Genomic DNA, 16,873 nt, shown 5'->3' with positions numbered 1-16,873 from the left:
GTAGTCGACAAATTTGGGCCGGAGGGCCTCAAGACCGTTCCTCTCTGTACGGAGACGCATCCTCGTTTCGCCTGCAGGCAATTTGCCACCTGAGCTGTGGATTGGAATTCCCCTGGTTAATCATTCGCCTGTCAGCAAAAGTGATCCATCTTCTCTCCGGTCGTACACGTGACCTCGCGCTTTGCCGCCCCGCGTCCGACGCGCAGACGCCGTAGTAGAGAAGAACAGGAGATAACTTCTTCGTCTGGATCGCACGCACTGGAGTTGAGTAAGGAATAGGGTGCCAGTGCGTCGTTTATTGCCATGTGAGTCGCGCTGATGATTTTCTTCTGGTTTGGTTGTTCTTTTGCTGACCGGTAGCTATCTTTAATCTAGGTGTAAGTTCAGCGGATCTCCACGAAGGAAGATCTTTATCTGACAGGTTTTCAGCGAAGATAGACAAGCTCTCGATTTTGGGGTAGGTTCCGTTTGTCATATATACAGATACAGCGGTAGGTTACTGATAGAGGGGATAATGCAGTGTCCGCTCATTCGACAACACTCGCAGCGAAACAATCCAGTTCCATACACCTCTTACATTAATCGTTGGATACAATGGCTCGGGAAAGACGGTAGGACTATATAACTGTATGTGCAGGAATCTCTTGGCTGATGGAAGGTTTAGACCATCATCGAGTGTCTCAAGTACGCGACGACCGGCGATCTTCCGCCCAACAGCAAGGGTGGGGCCTTTATTCACGACCCGAAGGTGCGTCTACTAAATCTGTTCAGTTGTTATAACATTTACTGAGATGGGATGATAGCTCTGCGGGGAGAAAGAGGTTCTGGCCCAGGTAAAGCTATCGTTTAAAAGTACATCCGGCGCAAAGATGGTAGCCACCCGAAGCCTACAACTTACGGTCAAGAAAACGGCAAGACAGCAAAAGACCCTGGAAGGACAGCTATTGATGGTCAAGGATGGGGAGAGAACGGCTATCTCATCGCGGGTCGCGGAGTTGGATCAGATCATGCCCCAGTACCTAGGCGTGTCCAAGGCCGTCTTTGATTCGGTCATTTTTTGCCACCAGGAAGAAAGCCTGTGGCCTATGAGCGAACCATCCGTGCTGAAGAAGAGATTTGACGAGATTTTCGAGGCGATGAAGTATACCAAAGCTATTGATAATATCAAGGCTCTGAGAAAGAAGCAGAACGAGGAACTCGCCAAATATAAGATTATGGAACAGCATGCCAAAGAGGACAAGGAGAAGGCAGATCGTGCGGAAAAAAGGTCTGTCAAGCTGCAGGAAGAAATCGAGGGATTACGAACAGAGGCCCACCAGCTTTCTGAAGAGATGAGACGGATTGCTGATCTTGCCGACAAAGCATGGAAAGAGTCTGAAAGCTATTCCCAAATCCTCGGTGCTTTGGAAGGGAAACGGATCCAAGCAAACAGCATCCAGGCGACAATTGATAACCTAAGAAGACACCTTATTGAGCTCGATGACTCGGACGAGTGGCTGAAGTCGAATTTGGAACAGTTTGAATCCAAACAACTTCAATACCAACAGAATGAGGAAGCTCAGAAGGAAAACTACATAGAAACCAAGGAGCAAATCGAGCAGGCTCGGCATAGGCTTGGTCTCAAACAAGCAGAATGCGGTAAATTTGAGAACGACAAAGCCAACTACGAGCGACAGCTTGAAAAACGCAAGAAGTTGATCAGGGAAATCGCACGAACTCATAATATCCGCGGGTATGATGATGATCTAGAACAGGCTGACATTGATGAGTTCATGCGGAAAATTCGAAAGTCACTGAAGGACCAAAATCAAACTTTAGACCGTACGAAACGTGAAGCACAAACCGAACTTCGTGAAGTGCAGATGACTTTGAACGAAATCGGCCAGCGAAAGTCTGCATTGCAGGAAAGCAAGAACGCTGCCAGACGGCAAATCGCCTCAAATGACAAGGAGGGCGTCTCAAATCAAGGAAAGCTTGACGAGATTGATGTCGACGAAGGTGTCCAAGCTGCGATCGAGTCGAATATCCAGGACATCAATTTCCGTTTGAATTCTTCCAAGGGACGAGCGCAAGCAGCTTCTTGGGATAAGGAGATCCAGGAAACCAACGCAGTGATTCGGAATCTGGACGATAAGGGTTCGCAATTGAATTCGGAGCTCATCGAGGCTACTAAAATGGCCGGTGATCTGGCTCGTCTCGACCATCTGAAAAAGGAATTGAAAGACCGAGAACGTAGCCTCGCGACCATGAAGGGTGCTCACGGCGAACGCCTTGCTAAACTCGTCAGCTCTGATTGGCAACCAGAAACATTAGAACAGGAGTTCCAACGGGTCATGGATGAAGAGTCTAAACTTATAGTTAATGCAGAGAACGATCGAAATGGCGCCAGTAGAGAACTGGAGCAAGTGGAATTCAAGCTGAAAAATGTGAAGAAGACACTGAGCCAGCGACAGAAAGAACTCCAGGATTGCATTAAGGAGATTCGCGAAGCGGTTGGCGATGAGCCTGGAGAGTATCTGGAGATTGTCAAACAACGGCAGGCCCAGCTTGACATCGCTAGAAAGGATGCAGAACAGTATGCCGGTGTTGGCGAGTACATCACCACTTGTCTCGAAACGGCCAATAAAGCCAAGGTGTGTCGACTATGTACCAGACCTTTCAGGAACGACAGCGAGTTCCAGAGTTTCAAAGCCAAACTGGAACAACTGGTCAAGAAGACGCAGATGCAAGCCGAGGATGAGGATGTTCGACGACTCGAGGAGGACCTCAATACTGCGCGTGAAGCCAATACTGCCTATTATTCATGGATTCGCTTACGGGAAACGGACATTCCTGAACTGGAGAAGGAGGAACTACAATACGGTTCGCGCCGAGACGAGCTTTTGTCAGAACTAGAGAACCACGACAAGGTGGTTGATGAAAAGGCCGAGAAGAAGAGAGATGTCGAGTCTCTGTCCAAGACGGTGAACACAATTGTGAGATACGATGGTGATATCAAATCAGTCAAGTGTCAGATCCAGGAGCTGTCCTCGAAGCAGCAAGATACTAGCGCTACCCGCACTCTCGAAGAAATCCAAGACGAGATTGCTTCGACTGGCGAGAAATCCAGAGCTGTGAAGAAGACACTCACGAAGCTCACCCATGACAAAGAGCAGGCACGTATCGAAATAACTACACTGGAGCTGCAGCTCAGAGATGCGAAGAGCAGCCTGGATAATACCAAGTTCCAGCTGGAGAAGAAAACCGATCTCCTCGCCCGGCTGGAGGAGTACAAGAATCTCAACGCCCAGCAACGAGAGGCCATTGAGAAGGCTGATCGTGATATTGAAGGCCTCACGCCTGAGCTCCTGAAAGTTCAAGCACGATATGATGATATTAGCGAGCGTTCTGAAGCGCATGAGAGGGAGTTGCAGCAGACAATCTCTACTCTATCAGACGGTGTGAACCAGCTCCATTTAGCGAATGACGAGATCAACTCGTATAATGAACGAAACGGGACTGGTCAGCTCGAGAGAGCTAGGAACGAGCTTCAGCGTATTGAAGGCGAAATCAGTCAGCTCGAAGCCGAACTTTCAACTATCACCAAGGAAATAAACAAGATATCCGCACAGCTGAAGGACAGTGAAAATACCAAACGGCAATACTCTGATAATCTGACATACCGCCAATCTACCAGAGCATTTGATGCAGTAACGGCAGAGATTGAGCAGCTCGAGGCACAAAATGCAGAAGTGGACCGGAGCCGCTTCAAGAAGGAATCGGAACGTCGAACCCGCGAACACAATGCGCTTGCTGCCCAACAAGCGAGTAAGATGGGAGAGATGAAGTCTAAGGACGACCAGTTGATGCAGCTTCTCGCAGACTGGAACACGGACTACAAGGATGCAGCAATCAAGTACAAGGAAGCCCACATCCGAGTAGAAACCACCAAAGCTGCAGTCGATGACCTAGCCCGCTACGGAGGTGCGCTCGACAAAGCCATCATGAAATACCATAGCCTGAAAATGGAGGAAATCAACGCTATCATTGGCGAACTCTGGCAAAGAACCTACCGAGGTACTGATGTCGACACGATCCTCATCCGCTCCGATAACGAAAACGCAAGGGGAAACCGTTCCTACAACTACCGCGTCTGCATGGTCAAACAGGACGCAGAGATGGACATGCGTGGTCGCTGCAGTGCTGGTCAAAAGGTCCTCGCCAGTATCATCATTCGTTTGGCGCTGGCCGAATGTTTCGGTGTCAACTGCGGTCTTATTGCGCTAGATGAGCCGACAACGAATCTTGATCGGGATAATATCCGGTCTCTGGCTGAGTCGCTGCATGAGATTATTCGGACTCGTCAGCAGCAAGCTAACTTCCAGTTAATTGTGATTACGCACGATGAGGACTTTTTGCGGCATATGCAGTGTGGTGATTTCTGTGATTATTATTACCGGGTGTCTCGTAATGAGAAGCAGAAATCGATCATTGAGAGACAGTCAATTGCAGAGGTATGTTGACTCTATCAACGTTGTCTGAACAAATTGGGGTTTACTGACTTGTTTCTAGGTAATGTGATCTTATATTAGCAGACACTGGAGCATGGGGCATTGTTACATTTTCGTTAGGAAGGTCAATACGTCTTGCTGTACTTAAAGTTGATCTAAGCATACTCTGGCGTTGGTGGAAACAGGAAAATACAATACTATTGCTATGATACTAAAACAGATCCTTATTCATCAAATTCCTCTTCCCCGTCTGTAGGCTCGACCTCTGCCTCATTATTCTCATCAAGCAACGGCACAAATCGAAAATCCACAAACGTCACATTACCACTACTGGTACTCGTATTCTCTCTAGATGGCTTATTCCTCTCATCCAACTCGATCATGAACTGAAGACTCAGAACACCCTGTCTATCCCCACGAATACTCACTTTATTCGCAACCGCCATGGCTTGAGCCGCCTTCCGAATAAGCGGGAACCGATAGTCCTGCACGATGCGAGAGCCTATGGAAGATGGCGGACTGATGAGGAAGGTCTCCGTGACTGTAGGGGCGAGTTTGGCTCTTCTTGCGCGTGACCGAGATGTGCCATCATCGGCTAGGACTTTGTGGTATGCTTGCGATTGTTGTTGCGCACCGGTTTGGTTTTTTTGCTGTTGGTCGATGGAGAATTCCACGACTGATTCGCTGAATGGGCCGCCAGAGGCTGAGAGGGAGAAAAATGGGGCTTTTGTTGCGGAGGCGGAGACCTTCAAAATTGTTGGGTCGGTGGCGTCGAGCTCGGTAATGGCGTTGTGTAACCATGCAGAGCGCATGATGATTTTCATGATGATTGCGTCGCGCTGTAGGGGAATGTCGAGTTCGCCGCCGTCGGGTTCGTACGTTGTCAATTCGCAGATGGTCTTCACGCCTACCTCAGTGAGGGTGATGCTGAGTGGAGAGCCGTATTGGAAGTATTGTAGGGTGCATGAGCGATCCAGGAGCAGCGTAGGAGTTGTAAAGGCGCTAGATGCAGCGGGATTCAGTGCGGCTGCTTTATTGGTGCCGGACGAGTCGTTGGTACCGAAGATTTTCAATGTTTCTAGGAGGGCTGAGAGCGAAATGACGAAGTGTGGATAGTACGTGGATTCAGACGAATCGTCGTTATCTCCGGATCCTCCATTTCCATTATTTGTTTCCGTCAGATGATTGAACGTGTAGCTCGTGAATAACGCCTTGTCGAGAAATGCGAGACCTTGTACAACCCGGCCTTCCTCCACTGAAACTCGGAGTCCATCTGGTGTTATCTGCACCGTGGCCTGTGGTGCGAATCCGATGCATTGCAGCAAAATGTATAGATGGTGAGCGTTGCTGGAAACAGCAGAGAAGATGGGTTCCCCGTCCGCCATTGTTCCAACTGGTCTGTATTTATAGCAAGGAAAGGAGGATGGATTAGGACACCGGGACCTAAATTATGAAACGTGCGTGTCTAGCTCAGCTTATGGTACATGAAGGGATTCGGAACACGAGTGTCGCTCTAGACGTAGACCCCGACGGCACAGATCATGTACACAGCTCCGAAACTGGATGTATAGCAATAAGTGTTAGTGAATACCGTAGAATAAAAAAAAATTGCATGGCTATAACATACCCGAGTGCCAATGAGGCTGGCACGCCGAGGGATGCGATACTCAGGAAAGATCGATCTGTTAACCAAGTGTAAGAACAGGAATTCATTTGTATACTTCAAGTAATGGGGACTAACTCAATCCGAAAAGTCCAGACAGGAAGAATGCTATGGCGGTCAATCAGTAAAGGGTTGGAATCTCATCTGGATGTGGATGCGGTCCTACCAATAAGCAGTAAACTGAAGCCGACAGAGAACTGATTGTCTTTGGGGACCACGGGAGAGAAAGGGTGTGCGGAGGCTGCCTCCCAGATCTCGTTCAACGACATTAGGATAAATGTTTCTTGGAATTGAATTTCAGACAAAAGACATTCACCATCGACAAAACCGTACAGGGAGGAATAGAAGTAGATGCATCTGAAGCTATTCCGAATGATCTGGCCCAATTGGTATCTCGGAATAATTGTTCTGCCGACGCTAGGCCCCGTATCGGCAGAGCGTGGAGATTCCGTGGCGCTTCACGAGACGAAGAGAACAACATATTATCTCACCGAACGCATTATGGCTGCCATGGCGATTGATAGTGAGTCGCTGCCTTGACGAACTTCGTTTTGCAATTTGTCTAATCGATTACTGACCCCATATCCAGGCGCAAAGCGGAAAGCTTCCGAGGAGATCACTTCCCCGGATTCGCAACAACAGAGCAAGAAAGCGCGCACTGACTCGCTGGAACGAGAACCAAAGGTTTGCTTATGGTCCTTCTTCTGAGATACTGTAACTTTTTTTTTTTTTTTTATTGCGATCTTCTAACGATGGTTGGTTCTGTCTAGGTTGAGGAAGACGAAGACACCGGGAAGCCCCTCCGAATCGTCCCCTTTCCCGAGAAAGTAAGCTTCATCGATGAGAGTTCGCTTTGATGGAAATTATATTGACTGTCGCGTTATCATAGCCTGCGGTTTTAGAAGAGCGTCGAGGAGATATCGAGTTCCGGGTGGTCAATAATGACGGGTCGCGGGATAGCTTTGTTATCCTCACCGGGTTAAAATGCATTTTCCAGAAGCAACTTCCCAAGATGCCCAAGGATTATATTGCGCGATTGGTGTACGACAGATCACATCTGTCTATCGCGATTGTGAAGCATCCGTTGGAAGTTGTTGGGTACGTATGGAAGATTCGAAGAGGCTATAGTTTGCCACTAATGCGTCCCTAGAGGAATCACGTACCGGCCATTCAACAGTCGCAAGTTCGCCGAAATTGTTTTTTGTGCCATTTCTTCCGACCAACAGGTGAAAGGTTACGGAGCACATTTGATGTCACATCTCAAGGTATGAGTTAGATGGCCAATACAGAGAGCATATTGGATGTTGACGTGTTGCAGGACTATGTGAAAGCCACATCGCCCATTATGCACTTCCTGACGTACGCCGATAACTATGCTATTGGATATTTTAAAAAGCAGGGCTTCACGAAGGAAATTACGCTCGAAAGGTCTATGTGGATGGGATATATCAAGGATTACGAGGGAGGCACCATTATGCAGTGCACGATGCTGCCCAAGATACGATACCTGGAAATTGGGCGCATGCTCTTGAAGCAAAAGGAAGCAGTTCATACGAAGATTCGCGCGTTTAGTCGGTCACATATCATCCACAATCCGCCAAAAGAGTGGAAAAACGGGCCGTGTCAGATCGATCCCTTGAGCATCCCGGCCATCAAGGAATCCGGGTGGTCACCTGATATGGATGAGCTGGCTCGTCAACCACGCCATGGACCAAACTATAACCAACTGCTGCACCTTCTCAACGACATGCAAAACCACAGCGCTGCATGGCCCTTTACCCAACCTGTCAATCGCGATGAAGTGCCGGATTACTACGAGGTTATTAAGGAGCCTATGGACCTTTCGACCATGGAGGAGAAGCACGAAAAAGACATGTATCCAACACCACAGGACTTCATCAAAGACGCTATGTTGATATTCGACAACTGCCGGCGGTATAACAACGAGACCACCCCATATGCCAAGAGTGCGAACAAGCTAGAGAAGTTCATGTGGCAGCAGATCCGGAACATCCCGGAGTGGTCGGTAAGGATCCACAGTCCTAAGAACCTCAAATATATATGAGTTTGTTGTTCATTATGCTAATGACGGTTTGCTAGCATTTGGCTGATGGCCATTGAGATTGGGATTACCTGGCATGCTTTGGAGCGTAGGAGTTATTCGTGTGGCTGGCGTTTATATATGCATTTCCTGTGATTTATAAGGTTCCGTGGATAATACCCAAAGAGTGATTGATGAAGCATTGGTTCTGGAGGTTCGGTTTCGGCTTTATTTGAGTTTTGGGTGAAACTGGTATTTTTAGCAATTTCACTGTATGTATTGTGGATTACTGTAGTCCCTTGCTGGGTTTTCTAACGCTGGTACAGCTACAGTATGGAGTACAGTTCATAAATATAGTCCAATTGATAACAATCAATGTATGTAGTAGGGTTATCAACTGTCTGCATCATTGTAATTTGATTTTCACCACATCCTTCCTAAAGTATTGAGTTTTATCTTTGATGTGCCCGCTGTCAACCAAAACCAGTTATACCGGTCATACGGTACAATACAGTATTGAAGACCGGCACGTGTGGGTGCCTGACGGGGCTGGTGGACCTTCATCTCGGCGTAACGTTGAAGCGGGCCGTCTGCTTGCTGGCTTTTGGATGACAACCAAAAATCTTCCATTACTGGGATGATTGATTTGTGCTGGAGAGGCTGCTGGGCACTCGTCTGTTTTCACTTTATTCTAACCTGCTTGATGCATTTTTCTTGTATTTTATTTCCTTGATATCTCTCTGTTGTTGTCGCGGCTGTTTCGGAGTGGCTTGTCCGTTTGGATTTCGACTATTCGGGAAACCCTTACAGGGGGAGAGACTCCTGTCTGAGATCATCCTCACTTTACTATTACTATTCAATCTCTTCACTCCTCCAACTCTTCAGCCCTCCCTCTGTGGAGTGCTACTATTAATCAACTGTGACTGATTTTTGCTTTTCTAATCATCACGGAGAAGATTTGTGCAATATTTACTTCCGTTTTCCTTGACAATACCGACGGTTGACGCTCGCTCCCCCCTTTTTCCTTTGATTCGGGCCCCTCTTTTATGCTCGAGGTATTCGCGTGATATTTAACAATATTCTATCTCTATAATTGAACCACGCTCGTTAAAATGGCTTCACCTTCGCTTCTAGACGTGGAGCAGCGCAATCGCCTCCCGACGCTCTATGAAGTCCTGAGTCGCCGGACGCTCGCTCCCGTCGATCTCTTCTCGTTCTACATCTACATGCGCGATCAGCAACGGTCGGTCGATTATCTCGACTTCTGGTACGTTCAGGCGATCGCGACGACTACTAATATTTTGCTCTTTCTAACACAAGTCTCTTTAGGCTGGATGTATCGCAACACATGTCCCTCTGCCGTCACTATGTCCGAGAATTACGTCGCTCTGTTCTGGTGGCCACGCCAGAACTCGAAAAGGCTGAGAGCAAAGGATCATCGGCAGCAGTATTGGACAACATGGACACAATGGGCGACATCCCACTGGTAGAAGCTGGGCCTTCAAACACGCGCAACGATCTTCCCGACGAGAAGCACGCAGATCAAAGACTGTCGGCGTTTCTGCGCCTTGACGGTCACAATACCAACGGAAACTCTACGGAAGCCAGCCACGAAACCGACAACCATGGACGAAGTGCGTCAGACGAACAAGCTCGTGAAAGTTCCGAAACACAAAATGATTCGAATTCGCCAGGGCACACGGTAGCGCGCGCCGACATCCGTGCTAGTGCAGAGAAGGTCCTCTACACATACTTGTTACCTGGCGCGGAACGAGAAATTGTACTACCGGACGAAATGGTTTCTACTATTATCAATCTGGTTGAAGACGATGGCAGAGACGACCCAGAAGTGTTTGACCCCGCCAAGGACTATGTTTTTCAAGCCATGGAACGTGATGCTTTCCCAGGTTTCTTGCAGGCCAAGGCTCTGGGGAATCTTGTACCATTGTCGATTGTTTTCCGTCTTGCCTTAGCACTCATCAGCTTTGGTGGTGGCTTCTGGGGCGCCTTCTACGTTGTTCTCAGGCCCAAGCCACGGCACATTCGTTGCTGGGTATGTTATAGTTCGTCTAACCTAGCAAAATCATAAAACTAATGGTTGACAGATAATTTTACCATTTGTCGTGGCCGTATATTTCATCATCACTTACCAGTACAAGCTCGACCCGGTCATGGCCCTCTTAGGGTACAGTGAATACACCTTCATGAACTGGGCACCGATCCGCGAGCCCTACGTCCGGAAACTCCTAAATAAGCGTTCTACCTCAGTGCTATTTATCGGTGCTTTCATCGCTGCTGCTCTGAGTGTACTATTCATTTTCGTCCCTGGTACCTCGCTCTGATCTTGTCGCTCTTCATGCTCTTCGTTTTCTGCAACTAGCGTGTTGATTCTTCCTTATTAAATTTTCCCTCGTCGTGACTGTGTCTGCACGACGTCAGCCTGGTAATCTCAAGTGTTCTTGGGCTTGGCACGGTACATGACTTGAGGGCCTGCTTCTGGGAAGCAGTCTATCCCTCTAGACAAATATTGTCTCAAGTCGTCCCCAGTTCCTCTTTACAGGTGGGAGCCATCCCAATCAACCAATTACTGTGCGATGCCGACACTAGCATCCTATTTCGGGCAGTGCGACTGTTTACCTTCTTTTCTTTCGTTTTCTATTTACCATAATTCTCCCTCTGGTCATACCATCTTTGTCCATATTTCTTTTTTCTTTTTTTTTCTTTTTGTTCATTTTACCTTCTCAAATACCCATTTCTCGCACTATTTGTGTACGTTGGATGACATTTATCGAATTTCTTCTGATTTGGACAGTGAAGCGAATAATATATGGTAGATAGACTTTTACAAATGTGACTAATGCAAGCGGAAAGGCTTTTGGTACCATATTTCGTAGTCGAGTGCAGCTTGATAGGACTCAGCTAGTTCATAGATCATGTCAAAGGGTCGTCGATCAAGTCAGGTCATGTCATTTCATTTGTATCGTTCCGAAAAAAAGCAAGACGTAAATCTAATATTAACCTTTTTTCCCGAGAAGACGTTTCGCTTGTCTAGCAGCAGTCCGAGATGACCCTATGCCTTCGTCTATATCCATCCTCGAACCAGCAGCTCCCGCATCATCACTCCCATTCTCGAAATACCCATCGTCATCGTTATCATCGGCACTGTACTCGCGCTTGTTACCACTGCTCCCACCACCACCAGGTCCCAGCCTTCGTCCTTCCCGCATCCCTGATCTCCTCGGATGCCCTTCATCGCCTTCCCCCGGCCAGCTGTTGATAGCCTTGTTCAGCAGTTCCGCGCGCGTATTTTCCTTAGCGGCACGCTTCGCGGTATTCGATTTGATCTTCTCAATCTCAGCCTCGATATCGCTAATCACACTTCCGCAGCGGGACTCCCATTCTGTCAAGATTAATATCATACTCAGTAGGGACTGGGGTTTGACGTCGCGCAGCGGAGCGACGGAGGTGACGTTCACCGTTGGCGGATCGGAGGCGGGGGAAAGACGCGCGGTCATGAGGGAGGAGTAGATGGCTTTTGTCACGAGAGATTCGAGTTCGGCGGGAGTAGGTATGGAGAGGGCGTCCATGAGGGATTCATATGTGAGAGGTTTGATGGTTGGAGCGAGAGAGAGGAGGGAGAGGAGACGGAGTTTGAGGATTTGGTCTTGGTTGAGCTCGGGGAGGTTCGGTGTTGCTGTCTTGTTGTTAGCCAACACTTTCAATAGATATGTCTTGGTTAGGGAATCACATTGGTAGTCCTTCCATGCTCCCCAGGCGAAGATCTCGAGCAGAGTCAAATATCCTTGGTATTCCTCTGGGGTCTCCTTTGACCGGAGAGACTGGATGGCCGGGGTTTCCAGTAGCTCAGCAAAGACGTATGTCTGCGGGTTTGAGGTAGCATCATTGATGATTTTGGCGATAAATCGAGGAGACGTGGCACTGTTGGAGTTGGCAAGGTGAATGAATGATTGAAGAGCCTCCAGTGCCCGGGCGTGTGTGTGATCCATGAAGCTGCGATCCCTTATCTAGCGTCTATCTATGATAAGCTGTTGGTGAATAATGAAAGCGCCCGAGGAGTTGGTGTAAGCTGGACTGAGGGAATATTCCAGTTGCGTCTTCTGATTGTTGGAGAAGATTGTCAATGTCTATTTTGTTCTTGGATGATGATGATGCTGATACTGTATCTGGATGTTTGCATTGGGTGCAAACACTCCGCCATGGTGTCTACAATATTACTGTTTAAGGCCATCTCAAATTTTTTCACATATTGATTCCTGAGAACTGGAAGATATTGAAACTATATTGAATTTTGGAGACTCTGATCATTGTCGCAGACAAGCTGTCGGATGTCTTCGATTGCTCTATTCCATAAGCCGCTAGTAGCAAACATCACCAGCATTCTGACATGACACAAGCACAGCCCTAAAAAGGAAGGAAGAAAAAACGAGAGAACGGGCTTCGTTTCTGATTTAAGCAGACTGTTTAATTAAAATCTCTATATCATTTCCACTGAACTACGGTATTGTTATACTCAAGACAGCTGCCAACACCGATCATTCTAGTTGAAACCCGAAAACGACCAAACTAGATGACAGCAGCAAAGACCAACATCGCAGGTAGATTAAGGCACAGAATATATACGAGGATGAAAAATTACTTCGCCTGTCCTGCTTACGGCTATTTAAAACCTTCAAAACCTCCATTTACTGTCAGCATACCATGTGATCCCGTGACTTTCGCGCCTTATTTCGTCATCCCACTCCCTCCTTTGTTCATATTCTCTTCTCGCCATTCGTCCTTTACTGAATGAGATACAGCTGAATGTTGGTGATTTCATAATAAAAGCAGCAAGAATCGCTGACGATCAGCCCATCATCTCATCTTATCTCATCCGTGTCTTCCGCCTCCGGTATCCCGCCGAATTTACTTGGCCGGACCTTTATTGCCTCCCTGTCCTCGATTCGCTTACGACACTTCATACGTCCAAAACGCTTCGATGCGATAGTAACGCCATTTACCTCGCTTTACAGCTTCCTCTGTGTTGCTCGTTTTTTGTCATACCGACTTGGTCGCGATGGCAGAACCATCTTCCTCGCCCTTATTACGCGCCGGCGCTGAGGACAAGCCCTCAGCGCCCATGGCCACCACAACGGTTAAGGTGGATGGGATGACCTGTGGCGCCTGTACTTCCGCTGTGGAAGGTGCATTTCAAGGTGTTGAGGGTGCGGGAAATGTGTCAGTGAGTCTAATGATGAGCCGGGCCGTCGTCCACCACGATCCTACCTTATTATCGCCGGAAAAAGTCGCCCAAACGATCGAAGACAGCGGATTCGATGCATCCATTCTATCTACCGATACCTCATCGGTGAAGCAGACTGGGCACAATAATGAGGGGCCTTCGGTCTCCACGACCACCCTAGCGGTGGAAGGGATGACGTGTGGCGCTTGTACGTCCGCCGTCGAATCAGGTGTGAAAAAGACGCCCGGTGTCAAATCCATCAATGTTTCGCTGCTTTCCGAGCGCGCAGTGGTTGAATACGATCCGTCCAGCATTACTCCGGAAGAAATTGCTGAGGCGATTGAGGATCGCGGCTTTGGTGCGACGGTGATGGGAACGTCGCCCCAGGATAGTTCGCAAGAGATTGAGGGCCAGAACTCTAGGTTGAAGGTTACCACAGTTGCTATTGATGGTATGACATGTGGCGCATGCACCTCGAGTGTTCAGAGTGCCTTGAAAGATGTGGAAGGCCTCGTCCAGTTCAATATTAGTTTGCTTGCTGAGCGTGCGATAATCGTTCACGACCCAGCCGCCCTTCCGTCGGAAAAGATAACTTCTCTGATCGAAGATGGAGGTTTCGAAGCTTCTATCATTTCTTCGGAAGCACATGCTTCCACTTCGAAGACGATACACCAGGTCAACATGAGCCTCCACGGTCCACGGGATGCATCCTCGGCGATGGCTCTGGAGGATGCTCTCGTTCAAAAACTAGGTATCACTTCCGCATCAGTGAACATGGCTACCTTCCGAATGTCTTTATCGTACGACTCCACTGTCATTGGGATTCGCTCCGTGGTAGAAGCGATCGAAACTTCTGGGTATAACGCCTTGTTGGCCGATTCGGACGACACAAATGCGCAACTCGAATCCCTTTCGAAAACCAAAGAGATCCAAGAATGGAAGCGCGCCTTTTTGGTTTCAGTATCATTTGCAGTCCCTGTTTTCGTAATTAACATGTTTCTACCAATGTACTTGCCGGCTATTGACTTTGGCAACTTTGCATTACTCCCTGGAATCTTTCTGGGAGACGTGGCCTGCCTACTGTTGACTATTCCTGTTCAGTTCGGGATAGGCAACCGGTTTTACATCTCGAGTTACAAGTCTCTGAAGCATCGTTCGCCCACCATGGATGTTCTCGTCATGATGGGCACATCTGCTGCCTTCTTTTACAGCGCTTTTACCATGATTGTCGCTCTGTTGTTCGCCCCTCATAAACGGCCCAGTACTGTCTTCGACACCAGTACAATGCTTATTACTTTCATCACTTTGGGACGATGGTTAGAAAACAGGGCTAAGGGTCAGACATCGGCTGCTCTTTCCCGGCTCATGTCATTGGCTCCATCCATGACTACCATCTACGATGACTCGATTGCAGCTGAGAAGGTCGCCGAAGAGTGGTATAGCACCAAAGCCAAATCAGATTCAAAAACAACAAGTTCAACGATTGACGAACCTTCGGGGCCAGGGCTCAAGTACATTCCCACGGAACTCATCGAAGTGGGCGACATTGTTCTTCTTCGTCCTGGTGACAAAGTTGCCGCAGACGGTATTGTTATCCGTGGAGAAAGCTATTCCGATGAGAGCATGATTACTGGTGAAGCTCTCCCTGTCCATAAGAAGAAGGGTAGCCTGGTCAATGCTGGAACTGTGAATGGTACTGGCTCCGTGGATGTTAAAGTAATCCGTGCTGGCAAGGACACGCAGTTGAGCCAGATTGTCAAATTGGTCCAAGATGCGCAAACAAGCCGAGCTCCCATTCAACGCATGGCCGACGTGGTGGCAGGTTATTTTGTTCCCAGCATCATTACGCTTGGGTTAGTTACGTTCTTTGGCTGGATGATAACCAGCCACCTGTTGCCAAATCCACCTAAGATCTTTGTCTCAGAGGGCGGTGGAGGCAAAGTGATGGTTTGCTTGAAGCTTTGCATCTCGGTCATTGTCTTCGCTTGCCCGTGTGCATTGGGTCTCAGTACCCCTACCGCAGTCATGGTCGGCACTGGAGTTGGTGCACAACATGGCATTCTGGTCAAGGGTGGTGCGGTGCTTGAAGCTGCCACTAAAGTTGACCATGTAGTCTTCGACAAGACAGGAACTCTGACTTCAGGGAAAATGAGCGTGACTGAAGCTCAACTGGAAGCCGTTTGGAAGTCGAGCGAGTCTCGTCGTCAGCTTTGGTGGTTGATTGTCGGTCTCGCAGAAATGAGTAGTGAGCATCCTATTGGTAAGGCTGTTTGCTCTACCGCCAAAGACGAATCCGGTCACCCAGGAGAAGATGGAATGCCCGGGAGCGTGGGCGAATTCGATTCCTGCACAGGAAAAGGTATCTCCGCTGTCGTGGAGCCAACTTCCAGTGTTGGACGCACACGCTACCGCGTTCTGCTAGGAAATATGCCATTCTTGCGATCCCGGGATGTGCCAGTTCCTGAGAGCGCCGATTTTGATTCGCAAACTTCAGTCGACCGAACGTCAATAAGCTCCAAGCCTGGATCATTTGCCGGTATCACGCAAATCCACGTTGCAATCGATGGCCAATATGCCGGTACTATCTCCCTCCGTGACACCATCAAGGTCAGCGCTGTGGCGGCCGTTGCGGCTCTCCATCGTATGGGGCTCTCAACCTCCCTGATCACCGGAGACACGCATTCCACCGCTGTCGCAATCGCCACAGCAGTCGGTATCCCAACCAGCTCCGTCCATGCCTCTGTCTCCCCCTCAGACAAGCAATCCATCATTGCCTCCTTGCAAGAATCCGGAGAGCGCGTAGCGATGGTTGGTGACGGCATCAACGACTCCCCAGCCCTGGCTACGGCTTCAATCGGAATCGCCCTCGCCTCAGGCACAGATGTCGCCATGGAAGCCGCAGACGTCGTCCTAATGCGCCCCGACGACCTCCTCTCCGTACCCGCCAGTCTCTCCCTGTCCAAGTCCGTCTTCAACCGCATCAAAATGAATCTCATGTGGGCTTGTTTGTACAACCTTATCGGCCTCCCCTTCGCCATGGGCCTTTTCCTCCCCTTTGGCGGAATGATGTTACCCCCTATGGCCGCGGGAGCTGCCATGGCTGCCTCGAGCGTGTCTGTCGTCGTGAGCAGTCTGCTCTTGAAATTTTGGAAACGGCCCCGGTGGATGGACGCTGAGAAACTGGAAAAGGAGTTTGAGATGGGACATGCCCAGATTGGTGCTCGTGGATCCCAGAAGAAGAGTTGGTGGACGGCTGCACTCTCGGTTACAGGATCCCCTCGGAAACCCGTCTCGCAGCGTGTCAAGGGTGCGGGACTTGCTATCTGGTCACTTGTTACTGGCAAGAAGACCAGGGCGGGTGATGATGAGGGATACGTTCCGCTGCAGACGGTTGAGCCTGTTTAAGCTTATTTTTCATATTTATACGTGATCTTTCACTT

At 48.8% G+C, this 16,873-nt stretch overlaps 5 protein-coding genes across 5 annotated transcripts; 3 read left to right on the top strand and 2 right to left on the bottom strand.

The window, feature by feature from the left end:
- Nucleotides 1-4,636: 4,636 nt before the first annotated feature.
- On the bottom strand, nucleotides 4,637-6,501 carry EURHEDRAFT_532742 (putative DNA repair protein Rad1). Its single transcript, XM_040787233.1, has 5 exons — nucleotides 6,320-6,501; nucleotides 6,232-6,261; nucleotides 6,118-6,172; nucleotides 6,027-6,049; nucleotides 4,637-5,883 (listed from the first exon to the last, which is right to left on the bottom strand). Exons 1-5 carry the CDS (start codon nucleotides 6,420-6,422, stop codon nucleotides 4,715-4,717), a joined length of 1,380 nt encoding a protein of 459 aa, XP_040636448.1. The 5' UTR covers nucleotides 6,423-6,501; the 3' UTR covers nucleotides 4,637-4,714.
- A 123-nt stretch (nucleotides 6,502-6,624) lies between these two features.
- Nucleotides 6,625-8,598, top strand: gcnE (histone acetyltransferase GCN5). The gene is made up of 7 exons (XM_040782605.1): nucleotides 6,625-6,676; nucleotides 6,743-6,837; nucleotides 6,924-6,980; nucleotides 7,043-7,251; nucleotides 7,304-7,418; nucleotides 7,472-8,179; nucleotides 8,254-8,598. The coding sequence occupies exons 1-7, from the start codon at nucleotides 6,655-6,657 to the stop codon at nucleotides 8,272-8,274; spliced, it is 1,227 nt and encodes a 408-aa protein (XP_040636447.1). The 5' UTR covers nucleotides 6,625-6,654; the 3' UTR covers nucleotides 8,275-8,598.
- Nucleotides 8,599-9,306: 708 nt separating this feature from the next.
- On the top strand, nucleotides 9,307-10,536 carry rgsB (putative RGS domain protein (Rax1); the record flags this gene model as incomplete). Its single annotated transcript, XM_040784765.1, has 3 exons — nucleotides 9,307-9,461; nucleotides 9,524-10,247; nucleotides 10,300-10,536. 3 exons carry the CDS (start codon nucleotides 9,307-9,309, stop codon nucleotides 10,534-10,536), a joined length of 1,116 nt encoding a protein of 371 aa, XP_040636446.1.
- Nucleotides 10,537-11,074: 538 nt separating this feature from the next.
- Nucleotides 11,075-12,330, bottom strand: EURHEDRAFT_415122 (uncharacterized protein). The gene is made up of 2 exons (XM_040782604.1): nucleotides 11,943-12,330; nucleotides 11,075-11,888 (listed from the first exon to the last, which is right to left on the bottom strand). The coding sequence occupies exons 1-2, from the start codon at nucleotides 12,199-12,201 to the stop codon at nucleotides 11,209-11,211; spliced, it is 939 nt and encodes a 312-aa protein (XP_040636445.1). The 5' UTR covers nucleotides 12,202-12,330; the 3' UTR covers nucleotides 11,075-11,208.
- A 1,001-nt stretch (nucleotides 12,331-13,331) lies between these two features.
- On the top strand, nucleotides 13,332-16,838 carry ctpA (Cu(2+)-transporting P-type ATPase CCC2; the record flags this gene model as incomplete). Its single annotated transcript, XM_040786562.1, has 1 exon — nucleotides 13,332-16,838. The coding sequence occupies one exon, from the start codon at nucleotides 13,332-13,334 to the stop codon at nucleotides 16,836-16,838; it is 3,507 nt and encodes a 1,168-aa protein (XP_040636444.1).
- Nucleotides 16,839-16,873: the final 35 nt, after the last annotated feature.

Source organism: Aspergillus ruber (genome assembly GCF_000600275.1).
Source record: "Aspergillus ruber CBS 135680 unplaced genomic scaffold scaffold00025, whole genome shotgun sequence".
NCBI classification, from domain to species: domain Eukaryota; kingdom Fungi; phylum Ascomycota; class Eurotiomycetes; order Eurotiales; family Aspergillaceae; genus Aspergillus; species Aspergillus ruber.
This window is presented reverse-complemented; position numbering and strand designations above follow the sequence as displayed.

Bases quoted from the DNA above. Each gene is read 5' to 3' on its own strand.
- gcnE (XM_040782605.1), top strand. From the start codon at position 6,655: ATGGCTGCCATGGCGATTGATA. The intron at 7,252-7,303 runs GTACGTATGGAA...ATGCGTCCCTAG, and splicing joins CATCCGTTGGAAGTTGTTGG to AGGAATCACGTACCGGCCAT. The intron at 8,180-8,253 runs GTAAGGATCCAC...ACGGTTTGCTAG, and splicing joins GGAACATCCCGGAGTGGTCG to CATTTGGCTGATGGCCATTG.
- EURHEDRAFT_532742 (XM_040787233.1), bottom strand. From the start codon at position 6,422: ATGTCGTTGAACGAGATCTGGGAGGCAGCCTCCGCACACCCTTTCTCT. The intron at 6,173-6,231 runs GTTAGTCCCCAT...CTTGGTTAACAG, and splicing joins GTCTGGACTTTTCGGATTGA to ATCGATCTTTCCTGAGTATC. The intron at 5,884-6,026 runs GTGCCGTCGGGG...AATACAGACCAG, and splicing joins CGGAGCTGTGTACATGATCT to TTGGAACAATGGCGGACGGG.
- EURHEDRAFT_415122 (XM_040782604.1), bottom strand. From the start codon at position 12,201: ATGGATCACACACACGCCCGGGCACTGGAGGCTCTTCAATCATTCATT. The intron at 11,889-11,942 runs GTGATTCCCTAA...ACAACAAGACAG, and splicing joins AGCATGGAAGGACTACCAAT to CAACACCGAACCTCCCCGAG.